Source organism: Budorcas taxicolor, chromosome 6 (genome assembly GCF_023091745.1).
Source record: "Budorcas taxicolor isolate Tak-1 chromosome 6, Takin1.1, whole genome shotgun sequence".
NCBI lineage: Eukaryota > Metazoa > Chordata > Mammalia > Artiodactyla > Bovidae > Budorcas > Budorcas taxicolor.
In genome coordinates this window covers 26,054,140-26,076,309 of record NC_068915.1, presented here as the reverse complement: position 1 = coordinate 26,076,309, position 22,170 = coordinate 26,054,140, and the positions used below count along the sequence as shown (strand labels likewise).

The 22,170-nt window shown below is 39.5% G+C and overlaps 2 protein-coding genes and 1 non-coding gene across 3 annotated transcripts in view; all 3 read right to left on the bottom strand.

Moving 5' to 3' along the window:
• LOC128049681 (all-trans-retinol dehydrogenase [NAD(+)] ADH4-like) overlaps positions 1 to 12,490 on the bottom strand; it is a 38,681-nt gene extending 26,191 nt beyond the window's left edge. Inside the window, exons 1-4 of the mRNA XM_052641990.1 lie at positions 12,473 to 12,490; positions 9,812 to 9,913; positions 8,714 to 8,855; positions 6,811 to 6,898 (exon numbers count right to left, since the gene is read on the bottom strand). Coding sequence (XP_052497950.1) covers positions 6,811 to 6,898; positions 8,714 to 8,855; positions 9,812 to 9,913; positions 12,473 to 12,490 — 350 coding nt within the window. The remainder of the gene's footprint in view (positions 1 to 6,810; positions 6,899 to 8,713; positions 8,856 to 9,811; positions 9,914 to 12,472) is intronic.
• Positions 12,252 to 12,323, bottom strand: TRNAG-UCC (transfer RNA glycine (anticodon UCC)). The gene has a single exon. It is a non-coding gene; the product is annotated as a tRNA-Gly (tRNA).
• A 1,987-nt stretch (positions 12,491 to 14,477) lies between the features above and the next one.
• On the bottom strand, positions 14,478 to 15,008 carry LOC128049888 (male-enhanced antigen 1-like). Its single transcript, XM_052642207.1, has one exon. It carries the CDS (start codon positions 15,000 to 15,002, stop codon positions 14,478 to 14,480), a length of 525 nt encoding a protein of 174 aa, XP_052498167.1. The 5' UTR covers positions 15,003 to 15,008.
• Between the last annotated feature and the right edge of the window lie 7,162 nt (positions 15,009 to 22,170).

The following is a 22,170-nucleotide window of genomic DNA, read 5'->3' as shown; positions in this document are numbered from 1 at the left end:
ATTCTTGGAACTCTGTATTCAGATGCTTATATCTTTCCTTTTCTCCTTTGCTTTTCACCTCTCTTCTTTTCACAGGTTTTGTAAGGCCTCCCCAGACAGCCATTTAGCTTTTTTGCATTTCTTTTCCATGGGGATGGTCTTGATCCCTGTCTCCTGTACAATGTCATGAACCTCATTCCATAGTTCATCAGGCACTCTATCAATCAGATCTAGGCCCTTAAATCTATTTCTCACTTCCACTGTATAATAATAAGGGATTTGATTTAGGTCATACCTAAATGGTCTAGCGGTTTTCTCTACTTTCTTCAATTTAAGTCTGAATTTGGTAATAAGGAGTTCATGATCTGAGCCACAGTCAGCTCCCGGTCTTGTTTTTGCTGACTTTATAGAGCTTCTCCATGTTTGGCTGCAAAGAATAGAGTCAATCTGATTCCGGTGTTGACCATCTGGTGATGTCCATGTGTAGAATCTTCTCTTGTGTTGTTGGGAGAGGGTGTTTGCTATGACCAGTGCATTTTCTTGGCAAAACTCTATTAGGCATCTTAGAGGAGTAGATTTTGACGGCTAGGATTGAGAATTTCCCATTGTGGCTGAATAAGGAGGTTAGACAAGGGTAAGAGCGAGGAGATAAGTCTGAGAGAAAAGGCATCCCCATTCTCAGGACTTTCTCAGGGAGTAATAATAGTCTGCTTTGTAATGGGAGTCCCCTATTTCAAAATCAGATGGGGCGTGAGGCCCAGGGCCCGAGGGCTGTGGGGATCCTCCTGCCTAGCGCTAGGACTTGGAATAGAGGAGAGAGAGAGAGAGTCTGAGGGAATGGGATTTCTCTCACTCTCGAAACTGATGGATGAAATGTGGGCTGGTGTATGGATGTCACTCCAGCAAGGCAAGTGGAGAGTCCCATCCTGGAGCTCATCTCAGTTTCTTGGCAAGGTCCAATGGATGGGACCACCGGAGGTGGGCTTTTGAGAGGAGCCCACCTAGTTGCAGTGGATCTTCCCTCCCAGGTTTTCTGACAATGAGGCCCCATGTGTGTTAGGGCCCACGTGGGGTCTCATTGATAAGATGGCTTCTTATGTCGACCTCGCAAACAAAGAATAAATCACAGTGATCTGTGAGATTGACCAAATTGCCCAAATGGCATTTGGTTATCTCACTGGCACCTAACTTCTCAAAGCTGCGAGACCACCACATTCTAGACATCCGGGTGTGTGACCATCCCTTCAGAGAACTTTTCGTTGATGGGGTATAAGAAGGACTCCGTCAGAAAGGGAGAACACTCGTTCTCTTTAAGAGTCAGTTACCCTCTCTTTTCCCTCTAATAAATTTCCTTTTTCTTGCCTGACTGCCCGGCTTGCTCTCTTTTTCTCTGTACTCGCCTTACAATGTGGGACCTGCTGCTGCTGCTAAGTCACTTCAGTCATGTTTGACTCTGTGCGACCCCATAGACAGCAGCCCACCAGGCTCCCCCATCCCTGGGATTCCTCAGGCAAGAACACTGGAGTGGGTTGCCATTTCCTTCTCCAATACAATGTGGGCCCTATCAACAGCAAAAGCTAAGGGTAACATATAGGATGAGATGGAAGACAGGAGACAAAGAGATAAAGAAAAGTAGGTTTCTCCAGTCTATCCCTGGGATCATATGCGCAGAGCAGCCAGAGGAGCTGAGGAACAGTCACACAAGCTGTTGCATCTTCATGAAGCACCCACTGGGAGAAATAATTAGTCTATGAGAGTTAATAAGCCCTTTTCTTATCGAGAAATACAAAGAATCAAGGAGGATCTAGGAGACTGTTTAGAGCACCCAGAAAAATATATTAGTGCTTTTAAGGGTGTTACTCTGCTTTATGACCTTACTTGGAAGAGTGTGATGTATGTCTTGGGACAAACACTAACTCCTTCCTCAAAAACTCGAGTTTTGGGGAAAGCGGTTGCTTATGGAGATGAATGGCTTGGTAACGAATCAGTAGGGAAGATAGAGGACAAGATAGCCACCCTTCCCACTAAGAATCAGGAGGTCCCAACTACAGAATGAGATTGGGACTGTAACACAGCTAAAGAAAGATGGGATCAGAGTCATTTTGTCAGATGTGTTTTTAAAGGACTCAGGCAAACACGTGACTTTAAAATAAGTCTTTAAACTATGCCAAACTGGCAAACAGAAAACAGAACAGGAAGAGAAGGAAGCTCCTGGTGAATTCCTAGGTAGACTGATCCCGAAAATGAAGAGGGAAGAGTGATCTTAAAAGATAGATTTTTCACTCAATCGGCTCCAGATATCTGCTGTAAGCTATTAAAACAGGCATATGGGCCAAATCAGTCTAGATAATCTGTTGCCACAGGCTCAGACAGTCTATTCTGGCAGGGAATATGAGGAAAGAAAGGCAGAGAATGACAAAAGAACAGGCGGAACCCCTTGTAATGGCTGTCTGAACCATTCTTAAACAGCCCGAGAAAAATTGCCAGAGGGACCCAGGTGAAAAGGGATAGGCTTGCTATTCCTGTGGAAAGGAGGGGCACCTCAAACAGGATTGCCCTCAGGCATCTAAGTCGCTTGGCTCCATGTTCGATCTGCAAGGGACCACACTGGAGGAGAGACTGCCCCCAGAGGCATAGGTTTCAGGGGTCAGACTCCCAAGACAATCAGGATTGAAGGTGCCCAGGGGTCCCCACACAAGCTCCCGTCCTAATGTAAATCTGAGGAACTCTGAGTATTAATAACTGTAGGGGTGCCAATCCGTCGATTTCCTTTTGGACACTGGGGCAACTTATTCTGTGCTTACAGAAGCCCCTGGCCCACTTTCTCCCAGATCTGCTTCTGTAATGGGACTGTCTGGACGAGCCAAATGTTATCATTTCAGTATGCATTTTCATACGAGTTTCAAACTCTGCTATTTTCATACGAGTTTCTGATCATACCAGAGTCTCCATTACCCATTTTGGGGAGGGATATAGTGAGTAAGGTCCATGCCTGTTTTTGTGAATATAGAGACCTACCTTTCTCTCCCTTTAATTGGACAAAATGTAAATCCGAGAGTGTTGGCTGATGGAAAGTCTGTGGGTCAAGCACAAAACGCTATTCCTGTAGTTGTCAAGCTCGAATACCCACACTTATTTTCACATAAAAAGCAGTATCCACTGAAACCTGAGGTTAAGGGAGAGTTAAAACCTATTATTGAGAATTTAAAGGAGCTGGGGCTATTAATTCCCTGTAACAATCCATGCAACATTCCTATTCTGGGTATAAAGAAGTCAAATGATAAATGGAGACTAGTTCAAGATTTACAAACAATAAATGAGGCTGTAGTTCCTTTACACCCCACGGTGCCTAATCCTTATACTCTATTGTCTGAAATTCCTGAATGAATCAAATATTTTTCAGTCATTTATTTGAAGTTTGCTTTCTGAGTTAAACCTATATTAAATCATCCTCTACCTATGACTTTAAGACAATTGAGAGGATTTTTTGGAATCATAGGGTACTGCTGCATTTGGATTCCCAGTTATGGGGAACTTGCCCGGCCTTTGTATAAGCTTATAACTGAAACTCAACAAGCCCAAACTGACAAACTGCTTTGGTCTCCATATACTCAAAGGCTTTTAAGGCTCTTCAGACTGTTCTTCTGCAAGCTCTAGCTTTGAGCTTGCCCACAGGGTCAGAAATTAACTTGTTTGTCACTGAAAGAAAAGGTATGGCCTTGGGATTTTTGACACAACCTCGAAGGCCTCACCAGCAGCCTACAGGAGTGTATTCTTAAACTCTAAGGTTAATATTTGGATGACAGACAGTTGGCTTCTTAAATATCAGTCATTGTTGTTAGAAGGACAAATAACTAATCTTAAAGTTTGTGGAAACTTAAATCCTGCCACTTTCCTTCCTGAAAAGGAAAATGAGACACCTGATCATGATTGTTCCCAATTTCTAACTTTATGCAGCTTGGGAAGATCTGATGGATACCCCATTAGACAATCCTAACATGGAAATATTTACAGATGGCAGTTCTTTTGTTCGGGATAGAAGCATAAAGCAGGTTATGCCATGGTAATGGCTAAACAGGTTTTAGAAGCAAAATCTCTCCCAGGGAACAAGTGCTCAGCTAGTGGAGATTGTGATTCTGGCTCTTGAGTTAAGCAAAGGGCAGTGAGTAAATATCTACACTGATTCTAAGTAGGCTTATTTGACTTTTCATGCTCATGCTGCAAATTGGAAAGAAAGACCATTTAAAATAGCAACAGGAGAACCTACTAAAAACATTTCAGAGAGATTGAGAGACTTTTAACTGCTATATATTGTCCTAAAGAAGTAGCTGTTATGCATTGCAAAGAGCACAGCAGGGACAGGAGTAAAGGAGCCAAGGGTAATCAGCTGGCTGTCAAGTCAGAAAGGTGGCACTTAAGGAAACCCCTTCACTGCAGAGGACTTTGATCTGGAGAGGTCCTGTGGATAAGGAAAACCACAAAACACTGAGGAAGAATTAGAAAGACATGAGAAAAGAGGAGCAAAGTTTACTGATAAAGGATGGTTACAGTCTGAGGATGGACGATCAGTAATTCCTGAAAATGCTCAATGGAAAAGTTTTCCTAAAGCCTGGGAATTAACCAATTATGTAACTCAGCTCTCAGCTTTTCAACAGACGTTAAAGGAACTCTGGGAGGTAACTCCTGACCCAGCCTCTGAGTCAAAAAGCTTCTGTTTGAGCCAAGAACAGAGGTCCTGACAAAAGCATTGGGATCTGGGGGCCAATCCCTCAAGCCCCTCTGGGAAGGCCCTTACCAGGTTATTCTTTCTTCTCCCACAGCTGTCAAAGTGCCAGGAATTGATTCATGGGAGCACCACACTTGAGTTAAGAAGTGGCACCCTGACCAGAACTAAGTGATGTCATTTTATGCCTTTACCTTCTATGCTCTTATTCTGTACTTTTCAGATGGGCCTGATAATTTATGTGAGCCTGCTTCTGCTGACTCCAAAATTCCTGAGTCTGCTGTTTGATCCTGAAGATTATGCCTTCCTGTCCTGGGCTCACTCCCACACTGCATTCCACAATCTATGTAACTACTGGGTCTGTGGAGTGCCCCCCTCTTCATCAGTGGATGGCTTCCCGTGGTGGGAGTCCTTCCACTTCAGGGAAAGGACTTTCTCCAAATCTGTGACTACCTTCGATAACAATAATCATATGTGATACCTCATTAATCTGATGACATCTAACAATCCTAAAATCGACAGGTGCAACACTTTGTACCTTAACTATGGACATAATGTGACTTTTTGCTTATTGTTCTGTTTTTGCTGTTTGCTCTCTGCATCTGTAACTGTGTAGCTGGATTTCTTTCTAGTTGCATGGAGGTTTTTAAGTTACAAATGGTTTCTCAAACTCCTGTTGACTGCCGCAGCTTCCTCCAACTACTACTTGGGGCCCCTGGATCAGAGACCCTCAATATGAAGGTTAGGAGAATAGGTTGCCTCACCAATTTAGGGACAATGCCCGTTATCAGCTTGGAAGCAGTTACAGAATGAGAATGACTCCCCTTTCCCTAGACAACATAATTCTCCTAAAAGAAAAGGCGGGAATGAGAGGGTAAAAGGCAGGAAGGCTAGGGGTCTCCAAACGGAGGAAATGGGGTGCAAGTGTCATACGTTTTTTTATCTCTGTGTTAAGTGGCAGAAGGAAACAACTACAAGTGTCAGATTTTTTCCCCCTTTCTCTATACAAACTTAAAAGGAGGTTTCTCTTAAAATTCTGTGTTGACACAACAACACCAGGCTCCACCTGAACCTGACTTTTCTCAAACCTTGAGCAAACCAATGCATTTTTCTTATGAAAATATTTCTCTTAAGCTACGTTAATGAACTATGTATTTACCCTAGAGTCTGTCTTCAAGTAGCTTCCACCTAAGACTCAGAACCCAATATATTTTACTCATACAATTGTTCTCCTAATCTATGTTAATGAAACCATATATTTGCTTGGAAACCTGCCTTTCTTCAAGATTCATGGCAATAGTTTTATGGCCCGGGATGACTCACTTGTGCCAATGTTATCTCAAAATGCTTGTTGTGGGTGAGAGGCCTGGTACCACTCTGAGTTTTGAGACATTTCCTTACTCTAATTAGCAGCCTGCTAGAAACTATATAATATCCCACTAAAGACTAGTGGGCGGTGGTGGGGGAGGCATTCTGTCTGCCCTCTTCTGATATCTATGTCAGAAGCTTTCTCTCTTTTATACTTTAATAAAACTTTATTACATAAAAGCTCTGAGTAATCAAGCCTTGTCACTGGCCCCAGACTGAATTCCTCTCCTCTGGAGGCCAAGAATCCCAGTCTTTCATGGCTCAGCAACAACCCTGAGTAGCTATTATTCTCAATTTGGTACTTATCATTTTCTTTACTATATTCAGATAAACCATAAACAATACAGTATATGGTATTGTTATTGTATATGGCTAAATATATGTCATAAACTCACTTCTTTCCCTTACCATTATATGTGTGAGATTATTCTGGGTTGAAACATTCAGAGCAAGTTTAGCCATTCTCACTTTTATATGGTAATTCCATTGTGTTACTACACAATGATTGTTAATATGTTCTCCTATTGATAGACATTTGCCCTATTTTCAATTTCTTGTTATTACAATGTGGCAGTGATCACACTAGTACATGTCCTTTTGTGTGATTTTGCAATGGCTTCTTATACACACCAAGAATTGGTGGGTACAGAATATGAACATTTTCAACTCCATTTAGGTATGCCAATATACTGCTCAAAATATTTGTACCAGCTATCTTACTAATAGCTTATAGAGCTTACTTGAGTTTTCCACAAAAATTTGTCCGTGGACTCAGACAGAACTTGCATTTTCCACATTGAGGTGCGTAGAGTGGAATTACTTTGTCACCTAGAAAAAAAAGGCCATGTGTTGGATGATGCGTGGTTGTTACTTATAAATAGTTTTCACCAGGTGAATTGGTGGAAAACACTATTCTTTATCGTATATATCTTATATTCGATAGGAAGTATAGGTAGCTACAATACTTTGTTAACCTACAAGATTGCTGATTCTCCCAAGTACTGCATATGTTATCTTTTTTTTTTTCTTTTTTTCTGGGCTGGACAGTCAAGCAACACATCTGTATTGATACCATCAGGTGCAGAATCCTGTCTGACACTCTGTTGTCCTTGCAACACTCTGCATCATGACTAATATTTACTATATCATGCCTATTATTTATTACATTTGTAAACACCTTAATTATAGGAGATGTGGGCAATAGGCTTGATATGAAGAGTAAGTTATATATCATCTCCATGTTTCACCCATAGTTCACTCAAATTCTACATTTTTCTACTTTTTATTCAATTTGAATTTAACAAAGACGTCTAGCCTCTGATGACTAAAGTCTAATAATGATAATTGACATTTGTTCAACCTTTAGTATGTGTCAGTCACCATTCTAACTGCTTGCATATATTATCTCTTTAATTCTCAGAACAACTCTTTGAGATGGGTACTATTATTATCCCCATTTTAGAAAATGGAAATCTAAATTGAGTCACAGAAAAGTGACTTAGCTGACTAAGGTTACACAGCCAGTGAGTGGCAGAGCTGTGCCTTAATTGGCTGGACTTCTTTATAGATTTCAAATTAAGAGCGATTTGCTTCTATAATCTTGTTTGGAATAGAAATGTCATGAGACATTAAAGCCCTCGGCGTGTCACAGCTCTTGGGTCTTGGACAGACTGTGTTATAGCTCTTAGACAAATCAGTGTTACAGCTCTATTTTATTTCGAAAATAGGAGGAAAATCCATCCTCTAGGCATGAGGGCATGCCGACCCAAAGACGCGAAGAGAAGAGTACCCCAGTGCGCGGGAGAGAGAGAGACCCCAGCCCTTTGGCTCCTCTTTTTACATGTTTTTTCCTCCCCCTGGGCCTGCCCTATGTAAATTGGGCTAGCCAGGAGTGCTGTTTGTTCTACCTGAGGTCCTCACTGTGGTCCTCGGCACTTCCTTTCTTCTATTTTCGCGGGCTTGTCCCTTTCCTTGTCTTTTAGCCACCGCCATTCTGGACTCCTGTTTCCTATTCTAACTACCTAACAGAAAGATACTAATATACCTCTCAATTTGGAACATCATCATTAAAGGAGGAAAGAAGGATATGGTTCATCCTAGATAAGTGACAATTGCCTAGCTCATATTCTAGTATTTGGTGGATCTGTTACAACATGTAAAGTAAATAATTTCGGCTATTGGCATGCTTTATATATATTTATCTTACAAGTTCCCAAGAACACGTTTCAGCTAACATGGACATATGCATAATATTTCCCACTTAAGCTACCTAAGAGTCTTCAGTCTTTATATATTAAAATAGTTCTGTTTTATTTAGAGAAGGTTGCTGTAAATTGTCATCTGTGCCCCCATGGAGGCTTCAGTGTAAGCTCACTTTGTAGCTTTGCTTCGTAGGACAACTTCTCAGTGCTGGATGTAAATAAAGTGAATGTGTTTTCCAGATTTCATTAGACAGTTCTGACTGCAGATATTCTGCCTCATTGCTAGATTGTGATAGATTGTGTGTCTTAGTTTTGCTTTGGAAAAGATGGTCCCCTTATGTAAGTAGAGATCGATTATAGCATGCAAAGGCAAGACTGTAGCAGAAATTATCCCTGAAATACCCTGATGTTTCTGTTTAGTTGGAACCAGAAATTAAAATACCTGGTTTGAAGTTGGTCACTCCTGGCCCAACACTTTCCACAATTCCTGCAGCCTCATGGCCAAGGATCACTGGAAAAAACCCCCCCTCAAATTGAGGATGGAGGATATGGGCATCAGAATGGCACAGGGCGGTGGCAATTATCTGCAAAGCAATCACAGACTTGAGTCCTGTTTCTGTAATTATATCATTAGGGTGGTTAGGATAATTTTAGGCCAATGACACCTTGAAACTTAACAACACTCACTGAGGTCAATAAAAGAACTGCATTTTGAAAAATAAAAGGAACAGTTAAAAATATATTAGCATATATTCTTTCCTCTTAATGCATCTTTGTTTTCTTCCTTTCACTGTCCCTGAAAAATCACACAGAGGATTGGCAGTCACTGTCTCTAGGACAGGAGAAATCAAAGGTAATAAAAGTCTATTAGAGGGAGTGCAGGGAACACAGGCTTCCAGGGCTTGTTCAGATTTTATTGATACTAAATGAAATACAATTGAGGTAATAAACTTTTATAGTTAAAAGGGCTATATCAAATAAAGGATTATCTTAATTAATTAGAAAGTATCCCTGCTTTATTCTTCAAGATTCTGTTCATGAGGATATCTCATTCATTCTCAGGCAAAAACTCTTACTGGGTGATCCCGAGGAAAAATATAAGCCAGGTCAACTGTAGGGAAAATAGAGAAATTGACCCACCTTGTCATCTATGATGCCTCTCTGCTCAGTACCGTCTCTTCTTCCTGCCCTCTCGCTTCTGTTCCCTCCTGTGAGCACCCAAGACCCTTAGCACTTCAGATCTTTTCTTATTTTGAACCAAACTCTCAATCTTCCTTTTAAAACATCTGTCAATAACTGGCAACTGGAAAACAAAAAGAAAACCTACCTAATTCTAATCTAATGTAAATTCCTGTGTCTGATTCTTATAATTTATCCTTCCTGGGAATAAATACCTGTTTTTGATGTGAACCTAAAAACATAATCCCCCACAGTGGGAAACTCCTGAGACTCTCAGTCAAACCACATAGGTCTGACCTGACCCAAGCCAAGTCAGCATTTGGTGTCTTGTTTATCCTGCCCTGGGAAAGCCCATACTTACCTGAATTCGAACTTCATGATCCTTGGGGGGACCTACTTCAACCTCTTCAATGCTGAGGGGCTTGTTTGCTTCCCAGGCGATAGCTGCTTTGCATTTAATAATCTGAGAGAAAGGAGGAAAGGGGCAGGGGGAAAGGACAAAAGGGAGGAAGAAAGAGAAAGAAAAATATCGTGGAAAAAAGTGAAAGGACATGTTGATACCATTATTTCATGAAAGAGAGTTTTGGGGTTTGTGGCTGGATGTTATACATAGTTATTGTAAAGACAAGGGATCTTACTTGACAATAGGAAGTTAAAGTCTACATTATAGTCATTGCACTTTTAATTTTTGAAAAGAACAGGTATATTAAAATTTACCTTAATGTAAGGCCTTGATTTTTCTCCCTCTCCAGAACAGAGGATAAATTTATAGGATTTGGAGAGAGTAGATGACCAATATGTATTTTATGATTGAGCGATTGATTTATCAGCTCTGCATTACCTGAATCCTTATTGCTAGAGCAGATGTGTTTTACAACTTGCTCAAAATGTGAACCTCCTTGACACCAGCAACATCACCTGGGAACTTGCTAGAGCTATAAGCCCTGTCCAAAATCCACTGAATCAAAACCTGCTTTTGAACAAGATCCCCATGTGATTCATATGCACAAAAAAGTTTAAGAAATGAGGCTTACATAATTATTAAATTTATCAGTGAAATGTACATTAAAGATTTGTCCCTTTGAAATCTGGATACAAATATATGAAAAGAAATGAAGCATTAAAGATTCCATAATCTATAATTTTAGCCCCATAACATTTTATTTTTAATTTTAAATATAGGTAGTATTGAAGGAAAGTAGAAAGAAATAAACCTATACTTCATTCTAATGCTACTATATTTACTTTTGGTATGATATTCCTAGTCTTTGTTCACATGAACACATATTTTTGATACTTGTTATGCAATTTGAATTGTATTTTAAATATCATTAGTCTTATTATAAGTGAAACATAGAAATGCAAATAAGAAAAAAAACCCACAAAACCCATCTGTAATTTTGTCTTCTACTTTATGATTTTGAGGTAGATCCTTTGAGCTTTTTCACTTGGGACAAAATTGTATGTAATTTTTAAAATCTCTTTTCTACTTATTAATATACATTGAATATTTTCCATATTCTTTTCTAAAATGTTAACAAATACAAATTTTATGATTATGGCACAGGTACTGAAATCTCTCTTTTTTGGGCCACTATAAATAGTATTTGATTGAACACCCTTGTAGTTAGCATTTTGGCAAGTTCAATTATTTTCTAGAGTAAATTCCTAGCATGGAGGTCACTCATATCCTTTTGATCATCTTTATTTTTTTTCTTCAGATTTGTTAAAATATGATTGATATACAGCCCTGTATAAGTTCAAGGGGTATATAGGATAATGATCTGACATACATACATGATGAAATGATTACTACAGTGGGGTTAGTGAACCTCCATCATCTCATATGACATAAAATTAAAGGAAGAAATAAAATTTTTCCTGTGATAACTCTTAGGATTTACCTTAACAACTTTTAAGTATAACATATAGCAGTGTTGATTATATTTACCATGTTGTACATTATATCTCTACTACTTATTTGTCTTATAACTGGAGGTTTGGAAGTTTGTACCTTTTGACTAACTTCATGCAATTCTTCCTCTCCACACCCCCCTCAACCCCCATGCCCCTCACCCCCGCCCTGCTTCTGGTAACCACAAACCCGACCTCTTTTTCTATTTGGTTTTGAAGTATAATTGGTCTCTGCTTTTTAAATATTATGTCTAGATTGGTCATAGCTTTTCTTCCAAGGAGCAAGCATCTTTTAATTTCTTGGCTGCAGTCACCATCTGCAGTAATTTTGGAGCCTAAGAAAATAAAGTCTCTCACTGTTTCCATTGTTTGCCCATCTATTTGCATGAAATGATGGGATCGGATGCCATGATCTTAGTTTTCTGAATGTTGAGTTTTAAAATCATTGGAAGGAATGATGCTGAAGCTGAAACTCCAATATTTTGGCCACCTGATGTGCAGAACTGACTCACTGGAAAAGACCCTGATGCTGGGAAAGATTGAAGGTGGGAAGAGAAGGGGATGACAGAGGTTGAGATGGTTGGATGGCATCACCGACTCAATGGACATGAGTTTGAGTAAGCTCTGGGAGCTGGTGATGGACAGGGAAGCCTGGCATGCTGCGGTCCATGGGGTCACAAATAGTCGGACACGACTGGGCGACAGAACTGAACTGAACGTTCATTGTGTGTGTGTGTGTGTGTGTGTGTGTGTGTGTATGTGTGTGTGTGTATATGTATATGTGTGTGTGTGTGTGTGTGTGTATACCACATCTTCTTTATCCATACATCTCTTGATGGGGACTTAGCTTCTTTTTCTGGCTGGCCATGTGGCATGCAGAATCTTAATTCCTTGACCAGGAATCGAACCCGTGCCTCTGCAGTGGAAGTGCAGAGTCCTAACCACTGGACCTCCAGGGAATTCCCTGGGACTTAGCTTTTGATCAGCTTTAAATTGCTGCTTTCTGAGAGCAATACCCAAGGAAACTTCTTTTAGCAGATGTACAAAGAGACATGCACACACACAAAATCCCAAAAGAATTGATCAAAGAAATGGTGTATTTGCTTACTTTTCCCTTGGTGCCCATTTTCTTTGGGAAATTTGCCTCGGAAGTTTCTCTCTGATTTAAGAAGCTCTTCTACTTCTATCCAGGGTGCTCTATGTCCTGTAATGAATTGACTTTGAATAAATACCATTTTGGCTCTTGTGTTCTCCAATCATTTTCTCTTCTTTTTGTTTGCTGTAATCTGAAACTTTGCCCATCTCTTCACGTCATCATTTGTGCTGTCTTGTTTCAGCTGCAAACCCTCATTTCTTCCAAATGTTATTGGGAGATTTTTGTTTACTTGTTTTTTTTTCCTTTATTGCAAAATATAAGATAACATAGAAAAGGTCATTAAACTTATTGGTTAAGTCAACAGTTAATTATAAAGGTCATTAAACCTATTAGATAAGTTATCAAATAATTATGAAATTAAAAAACATCTCCAGTGCCTCAGAATCCCTTCTATATCCATCCTTCTCTTTCACAATGCTAGTAATAATTTTCTTGCATTTCTTTTATGATTTATGCTTCTCTATACAATATAGTTTAGTTTAACAGATTAGAAGTTATATGGATAGAGTCATAGGGCATGTGTTCTTTCATGGCTTTTTTCCCTCTCACCTATTTTTGTGAGATTTTATCCACATTGCCTGTAGCTATACTTTATTTTAATTATTGTAGAGTATTCCATTATATGAATTGACCACAACTTTTTTCATCGATTTTCTGTTTTATAGTGAATCAGGATTGCTTAAAAATTCCTTTCATGTATTCTTGTTGTGTTTGTGCTTGAGTTTCCTTAGGGAAAGTTCAGGGCTTTTATGCAACCAACATACCCTATTAAGGCAAAGCCAACTGTTAAAATATTGAAATACTTTTCATCCTGTTGGTAAAAAGCCATAGTATTCTACTATCTTCTCCAGAGAGATAGTAGAACTATCTTTACATTAGTTAAATATCTTTATATTAGTTAAAACTTTAACCAATATTTTATTATTGACTAAGTTTTTCTATTACAATGTTTAAAAGTATGATTTATACTCTTCATTTCTACTTTCTCACTACTCATGTTTTCACTTCTCTACTTGTCTGGTTTCTGTCTCTCTCTATTTTTTTTTCTTTTCTTTTTTTTAATTTTTATTTTTACTTTATTCTGCTTTACAATACTGTATTGGTTTTGCCATACATTGACATGAATCAGCCACGGGTGTACAAGAGTTCCCAATCCTGAACCCCCCTCCCACCTCCCACCCCATATCATTTGGAAAATTGTCAGTGGCCTCATTTTTTAAAAAGTGACATTTAAAAATTTCTTTCTAGTGTTTGATTTTTCTAGCATTTCTTATTTTATTTTTATGACTTCTTTCTCTTTAATCCAAACTTTTGCCAGGAGTTTCTGTTTGCTCCTAGATGTTTCTGTTTCTTTAGATGTTTCTATTTTAATAGTGTTCACAGAATAATTTCATCTTCTCTCTTGACTCCACGCACCTTTCTCTAGCTTGCCTGTTTTGGCACTAGCATCTCCATTCTTCTGAAACCCCGCTTGACCTTGCTTTCTGCATTGTTTACAAGCTTTGTGTATTTTACCTCTCGCGTGCCTTTCATTTCCTTCTTTCTGTTTTTATTATCACATGTAGATAAGATAGATAAGAGTAATCTTACTTATTGCTTATGTCATCACAATAGCCTTATTTTAAAAACTGATTTTCCTCTGCAGAGCTCCCTCTGCCAGTATGTGTTTCAAAATGTTGTTAGTTGGGTATTCTGTCTTTTTTTTTTTTTTTTTTTTGGCTGTGTACATAGGGTTCTTTATTCTCCACAGAGTGACACATGCTAAGGTGGGTGGGACTTGGGCCGATATCCCCATATGTACAGAACTGAATAAGGTGGGTGTCTGAGAAGAAGTCTGATTTGCCTTGATGTGGAGGGGAGCTGGGGAGGATGGAGATGGATGTGACAACCAGGATGTGTTCAGTCCTGTGCTGGTTCTGGCCTGGAATGTAGGGAGTTATGGCAGCTCTCAGGGTGGTCACTTCCAGGCAGGGGTGGCCTGCCGGGCTTGGAGGGCCTTCTGTACCACATCTTCCCACTGGGCATCTGATATCTCATGAGCCCAGGCAGGAACCCCTGGCACAGGCAGGTTTATGCCAGCCATTGTCCTTTTCACCAGCTCTACATGTTCTGGGTCCATGGGAATAGAGCTGTGGTTGTTGAATGCTGTAGCTCCCTGCTTATCTTCGTCCTCATTTTCTAGTGGTGGGTCTGGCAAATGAAGCCCCAGGGCCTGGGTCTGATCTTGAATATCAGCAATTACATCTTCTCCATCCCTCACTGGTACCAGTTCCACCTTCTCTTGTTCAGGATCTTGGTTCAGAGGCTGGTAGGAGTAGCCAGCTGGTCCTGCTCCTCTTTCCTCTTGTTCTTCCTCTGGTTCCTCACTGCTCCAATCCCCAGTGCCTTCCATGGGGCCCCAATGTGGCCCCAGTTCCTCAGTCTGATTGGGGAAGATACATTCAGGACCCACGGTGTCTCCCCCTAGAACTACTGCTGCCATTGGGCAGGGGCCGCTCAGAGCCCATGACCCAACCCTAGATGAGTATTTTCAACAATTTTTGTTATATCATTCTGTTGGTCTAACACCATCAAGAACTCTCTAATCCCTACTGAATTCTCATTCTGGCATTCAAGACCATTTATCTACAACCAAGGCTGTGTTTCAAAACTTATCTTCCAGCCTTCCTCCAATGTACTGTGTGCCTGCCTTCCTGCCTCCATGATTTTATCTAAACTGGTTCCCCTGATTAGAACCAACCTACTGCTGCCAGTTCTGCCTCCTAAACCAACATATTCTTTTTTTAAAAGATTTATTTATTTTTGCTTGCACTGGGTCTTCCTTGCTGTGTGCCAGCTTTCTCTAGTTGTGGTGGAGTGGGGGAGCTATGCTTTAGTTGCAGTTGTGTGCTTCTCATTGTGGTGACTTCTCTTGTGAAGCATGTGCTCTAGGGCACCTGAGCTCAGTAGTTCTGGCACACGCCCTTAGTTGCCCCGCAGCATGTGGGGCAAGTGGGGCATGATCCCTTTCCAGATCAAGAATCATTGAACCAGTGTCCCCTGCATTTGTAGGTGGATTTTTAACCTCTGGACCACCAGGGAAGCCCTGAACTTGTTCAGGACCTTAAGAACATATTCTTAAGGTTCCTTTTCTGATACCTATCTTGCCATTTCTAGCTCTGAATAGAGCTAGAAATTCAGGATGATCTTTTCCCTCTTTGAATCCCTACAGCATTCATTGTGTTTCCATCCCCTTATTGCTCACAAATAGATAGCTACATGAAGAAAAACTACTCCGTCTCCATCTCCAGTGTCCTTAACTATAATGATTGTATTTACTTACATTTTACACCCTTCAGAGAGTACTTCAGAGTCCTGAAAGATACTAGGTACTTAATAAATGCTGGGCAAATTGAGTATTTACCCTGGAAACCCAATATGTTTTAACATATTTTCTGAATGTTGGGTATTTACCTTCTTTCTGCCTTTCTTTTTGTGCTGCACTTTGATGAACTTCTTTGAAGATGAGGACTTTTATATTCTTTCATAAAAAACCTGCTAAGAAGTGTTTTGAGTGGAAACTTGATAAGAGAAATTGAAATGGCAGAACCCTGAGATTTTGAATGTGAAGGTGTCTTCCAATTCTAAAGTTAATATTGTAGATTCTTTCCATGAGGATGGCTTTACCTTTTCTAACAGTTGATTTTCAGACTTGTAGTTCTCAAAATTTCCAATGTCATATATGTTTAAAAGTATAATCTCTCACCCATTGAATTAGTATATACAGTATTGTAATAGTAATTCATTAATCTCAGTATAAATACCCAAACAACATATTTGGAATCCATGATGGTTCAAACTGAATTTGTTGTGTTTCTACACAAACTAGCTCTTGCTTTTTAATACACGTTTTCTCTATTTCCTATATCTAATTATGCTTCTTTGATTTTAGCTTTTTTTTTTTTTTACAAGTTAAAATCTCTCATATTAGTTGAGTTTAGTTCCTCAGTCATGTCTGACTCTTTGTGACCCCATGGATTGCAGCATGCCAGGCCTCCCTGTCCATCACCAACTCTCGGAGTATACCCAAACTCATGTCCATTGAGTTGGTGATGCCATCCAACCATCTCAACCTCTGTCATCCCCTTCTCCTCCCACCTTCAATCTTTCCCAGCATCAGGGTCTTTTCCAGTGAGTCAGCTCTTCACATCAGATGGCCGAAGTATTGGAGTTTCAGCTTTAGCATCAGTCCTACCAATGAACATCCAGGACTGATCTCCTTTAAGATGGACTGGTTGGATCTCCTTGCAGTCCAAGAAAAGAGTCTTCTCTAACACCACAGTTCAAAAGCATCAGTTCTTTGGTACTCAGCTTTCTTTATAGTCCAACTCTCACATCCATATATGACTCCTGGAAAAACCATAGCCTTTGTTGGCAATGTAATGTCTCTGTTTTTTAATATGCTGTCTATGTTGGTCAAAACTTTCCTTCTAAGGAGTAAGCATCTTTTAATTTCATGGCTGCAATCACCATCTGCAGTGATTTTGGAGCCCCCAGAAATAAAATCAGCCACTGTTTCCACTATTTCCTCATCTGTTTCCCATATGTATACATGTATATCTGATTCACTTTGCTGTACAGCAGAAACTAAGATTGTGAAACAAGTATACTTCAATAAAAATTAATTAGTAAAAAATTTGCTTCTAATCCAACAACTAATTTTTTCAGAAATCACCAATATCATACACTGTAACAAAATGTGCATGACAGATGGGATATAAGCTTGCCTTTCATTATTAAACTGACTGTGTAGTTGAAAATGTCTGTAAAAAAATAATGCTTCTATATCTCAGTAGAGTTCAAATTATGAAATTCATGTTGTGCTTCATGGCAGCTTTCCTGTTAACATATTAATTTCAAAATTATTGGCTGTGCTTAATATAAACTCCTGACTTTTAACAAAGAAAGCCTAACATTAAAAAAAAAAATCTAGACTGTAATTTCTTAACATTTCCCTCATTTGTCCTTCTAGTCACATGACTACCATTGTAGTTTATTTCTTCAGTATTTCTTCTTTGTTTTTAAAAAATGGGATAAATTTAGCATAAAACTCACCATTTGACCATTTTAAAGTATGCAGTTTAGTGATTGTTAAATATATTTACAAGATTATGCAGCCATCATGAATACTAATTCCAGAATATTTTCATCACCCTGAAAAGAAACCCCATACTTAGTAGTTTATTTATCCCTTTGCCTATCCTTATGGCAACCACTAATCCACTTTCTGTCTTTATAAATTTGCCTGTCCTGGAAACTTTATTTAAATGAAATCTTACAGTGTATGGCCTTTTGCATTTTCACTTATCATAATGTTTTCAAGTTTCATTCATATTGTAACATGTATGTCCTCAGTATGTCCTTCTTTTTTATTGCCAAGTAATATTTTATTGCATGGATATACCACTATTTATTTATATTTTTTCAGCTGATGAACATACTTTTCACTTATTGGCTGTTATAAATAAATATTCGGCTAAAATATTCATGTACAAGTTTTTTCATGTAGAAAACCTATCTTTTCAATTCTTTTGAGTGTATAGCTAGAAATGAAATTGCTAAGTTAACTCCGTGTGTAACTTTTGAGCAACTGCCAAAGTTTTTGTCATGGTTGCACCATTAACTTTTCCACTAGCAATGTGTGAGGCTTCCAGTTTCTCTACTCTTCATCAGCACTTGCTATTTTTTTTCTCTTTCATTGTAGCCATCCTAGCAGGTGTGAAATAGTATTCCTCACTGTTTCTTAAGTGGTATTTCTCTTACAACTTCTTCATTGACCGCCTGGTCTCTTACTTCTTCAGAATAGATTTCCAAAGGGACATTAAAATCATTTAATTTCCTATTCAAAAATCTAAATGGTTGCATAATAGATCTATCAAATTAGATATGAATTTGCTATCCTGTAACTCAAGGATTTTTAATCTACTAATATGTATGGAGCTACACTTTGGTTGCTAATGCATTAGTTTTCAACAAAGCTGAAAAGTTCAGCTGTCACCTGATTATCTCTTAATACTGTCCTTTTACCTGACTTTGTTAATTTTGTTTCTTGTACCTCCACTTCTGTAGGTGAAATTATTACTTTTCCTTCAAGGCTTATCTTAGAAATCATTTTTCAAATGAAGCCTCTTCTGATCCTTCCATTCTTTCCCTTCTTTTGAACATCCAGAGTAATTGGTATATTTTTTACATCATCTATCTTATTCTGCCTTATAATCTGAAACGCTGAGTTCTTTCCTTGACCTTCCTCCTTAGTACAAAGACTTACTCACCTTGTGTCCCTGCAGTGCCTTACACATATAAAATATTGAACAATGATCAACTAATTTGAAATTGTTCAATGGTTTAACAGATATCAGATGAACTTTTTGAGGTACAGAGTACTGTGTGGTACTGAAATGGAGCAGGACCCTATGCTCCTTCTTCCTCATGTCCTCTGCCAGCCTTTTGTCTGTGGAAAAACTTTAGCCAAAGGATAAATTTAATCAGAAGTGAGAAAAAGCAAAAGCAAAGAAAAACAGTCGGATAAGACTAATCATGAAAATTTTGCACCTTGTTTTATGTCCTTGGATACTGTCCAGTGTCTCTTGGTTTATAGTCTATGGGAACTTGGATAGAATTTGTACCCTGCTGTTGTGTGAAAATTGTATAAATCTTAAATTATGTTGTATTGGTTCATGGTGCTTTTCAGGTATACACTATCCTTCTACTTTTCTGTGTATTCATTGTATTAATTTTTGAGAGTTTGATACTGAAATGCCAACTAATAATCTTAATTTTAAAAAAAGAGTAGGGGGGAACAAGATGGCAGATGAGTAGGTGGACATGGAGTACATCGCTCTCCATGGACACATCAAGAATACATACACCTTCAGACACACAAATGCTTGCAGGACACCAGCTGAGAGTGGACAGGAGTACCTGACCAGTGGAAAAGAATGTATAGAACCATGCAAAACTCAGTAGGGCCAAGGAACTAGAGGGAAAAACAGGAGTGTTGGTATGACTGGACCTGCCATCAGCTGGTGGGAGAATTGAAGCAGGGGTTCAATCCCCACATTGAGACAATTGTCTGAGTCAGAGGGGAAACATTTAAGGCTGAGAGTGAAACAGCTGACCTGTGGCAGCCTAAGTGGGATGAGAATCAGACAGTCCTTGCCACAGCCATACATACCCCGGACAGGAATCCTGGTTCCCTGGAAGGTGCAGTGGCTGGGAGCTGGAGTTTAGGGATTGTGGAGCAATCCCAGAGTGAGGGCTGCTGTCAGCTGCAGAGAGACAGATTGAGGGGATGTGAGGGAGGAGATCATGGTCGGAAATGCTGGTGGAGGAATGCCAGGCAGCCATGGAAGCAAGGCAGTACTGCTAAGTCACACGCAGAGGGTGGAGCCATCACCATAGCCTCTCTCTCTCCACTCACCAGCATTGGCAGGTAGAGAGGCTGGCCCATCAAACATGTGATGCACTGAACTACAGAGTAGGACCCCACCCAGGGTGCCCCTTTAAGTGCCTGATGCACCGATCAATAGAGAAGGACCCCAGGCAAGGGAGCCCTCTAAGTACCTGAATGGGCAGAGCTATGGAGAAAGACTGGCCAAAGAGGCCTTCTGTTTGTCAGCTATAAGAGGCTCAAAAAAAGACTCTGATAGGGCCATAACTCCTGCACCTGAGGCAGTCCGTGTCCCTGCACACTAGGCGCCGCCAGGGTCCCCACAAGCCACGCAGCTGTGCCACCCTCACGCTCAATTCTCACTGGGGCAGAGCTGCCACAGGCAAAAAAATTCTTGCATCGATGTGTGCAGGGTCGCTCCAGTCATGTTGGACTCTTTGTGACCTGGTAGACTGTGTGGCCTGGCAGACTTCTCTATCAGAGAGAGGGTATCTCCAGGTAAGAATGCTGGAGCGTACTGGCCAATACTTGTTGCCGTACCCTTCTAGAGCACTACATTTCCTGTTGCCCTAGCTGTCAACTCCCCTGAGTAGCCCTGAGACCCAAGCAGCTGCACCACCTCCAAGCCTGGCCCTCACAGGGGCAAACCCAAGTCCTCCAGGGCAGCCTCAGGAGCAAACACCAGTGGATGACCCACATGTAGAGGTGAAAATAAAACCACAATTGAAACCCAGGGGCAGTATGGCTAAGGAAGAAGACCCAAAACCTTCCCACCAGCTGTACAAGCTGCAGATTAAATCCACATGATCAACTAGGCAGACTCTGTGTCTATGGAATATATAAAAGGTCATTGAGAACTCCCACAGAAGAAAACGCACTAGTTCTGATAGCTGTGGACATTGGAGGCAAGAATACACAGGAGTAGGACCAGATTAGAATCTGAGCTGCCCCCACAGTAGGTCCAGAGCTCAGCACAGTGTTGGAGGGCCTCCTAGGGAGGTAAGGTGTCCTGTGACTCCCAGCGAGGGAAAGGACTCTGACAGCAGTGACTCAAGAAAAGCACTTATTATTATGTTTTGGCTTGTTCTGCGGATTCTTTTGGATTTTTTTTTCTTTTTTCTTTTCCTTTTTCCCCTCTCCTCTATTGTAGTTGTCGATTTTATTGGCTCTATGAAATCCAATTAAGCTTTTGAGCTTTTTTCCCCCTCAGTCACATTTTTTATGGTTGTTATAAACCTCTGCCTCTGTTTTGGGCTTCTGCAGTTCTGTGGAGTTTTTCTCTTTTTTAGATTTTAATTAAAAAAAAATCTATTATTATTTTTTCTACATTTATTCCTTTGTTTTCTTTTCCTACTGTTCTTTTCCCTTGCAGTTAATATTTAATGTATATAAATATTCTTTATCTACCTCTATTTAACTTTTCATATCTATTCTGTCCTTCTTTTCTTTCTCTCCTTTCCTCTAAATATATTTGTTAGTTTTATTTTCATTACTTTATTCCCCAATTGGCACCTTGGTTTAATTTTGTTTTCTAGTTTATGCTTTAGTTAATTTTGTTCTGGTAGATATAATTTTTGGTTTCCTTCTGGGTCAATCTATTGTACTTTATTTTTGTTTGGACTGTTTTGATTTTGCTTATGGGGGTATATATATATATATATGTGTGTATATTCACTCACACTTTTTTTGTTGTTATAAACCTCTGCCTCTACATGGGGCTTTTGCACTTCTGTGAAGTTTTCTTTTTTTTTCCTTCTTCCATTTTTTTCTTTTCTCTTTTTTATAATTTTAATTTTTAATTCTTTTAAACCTGCTATATTTTTTTCTACATTTATTTCTTTGTTTGCCTCTCCTACTGCTCTTTTCCCCTTGCAGTTAATCTTGTAGTTAATCTTCATCTACCTCTGTTTAACTTTGCTTGTCTATTCTTTCTTTCTTTCCTTTCCTCTCAACATATTTGTTAGTTTTGTTTTCATTGCTTTACTCCCCCTTGGCACCTTGCTTTAGTTTTGTTTTCTAGTTTGTACTTTAGTGAGTTTTTTTTCTTAATTGGTGAATATAATTTTTAATTTCCTTTGTTCATTGTGTCAGTCTACTGTACTTTATTTTTGTTGGACTGTTTTTACTTTGCTCATGGATGTATATATATATATATGTATATTCCATTATTTTAATTATTATTTCATTATTTTGTAACTGCCACTTGTCTGGGGTTCATCTT

Excerpts from the sequence above, each read along its gene's own strand:
- LOC128049888 (XM_052642207.1), bottom strand. The coding sequence starts at position 15,002 with ATGGCAGCAGTAGTTCTAGGGGGAGACACCGTGGGTCCTGAATGTATC.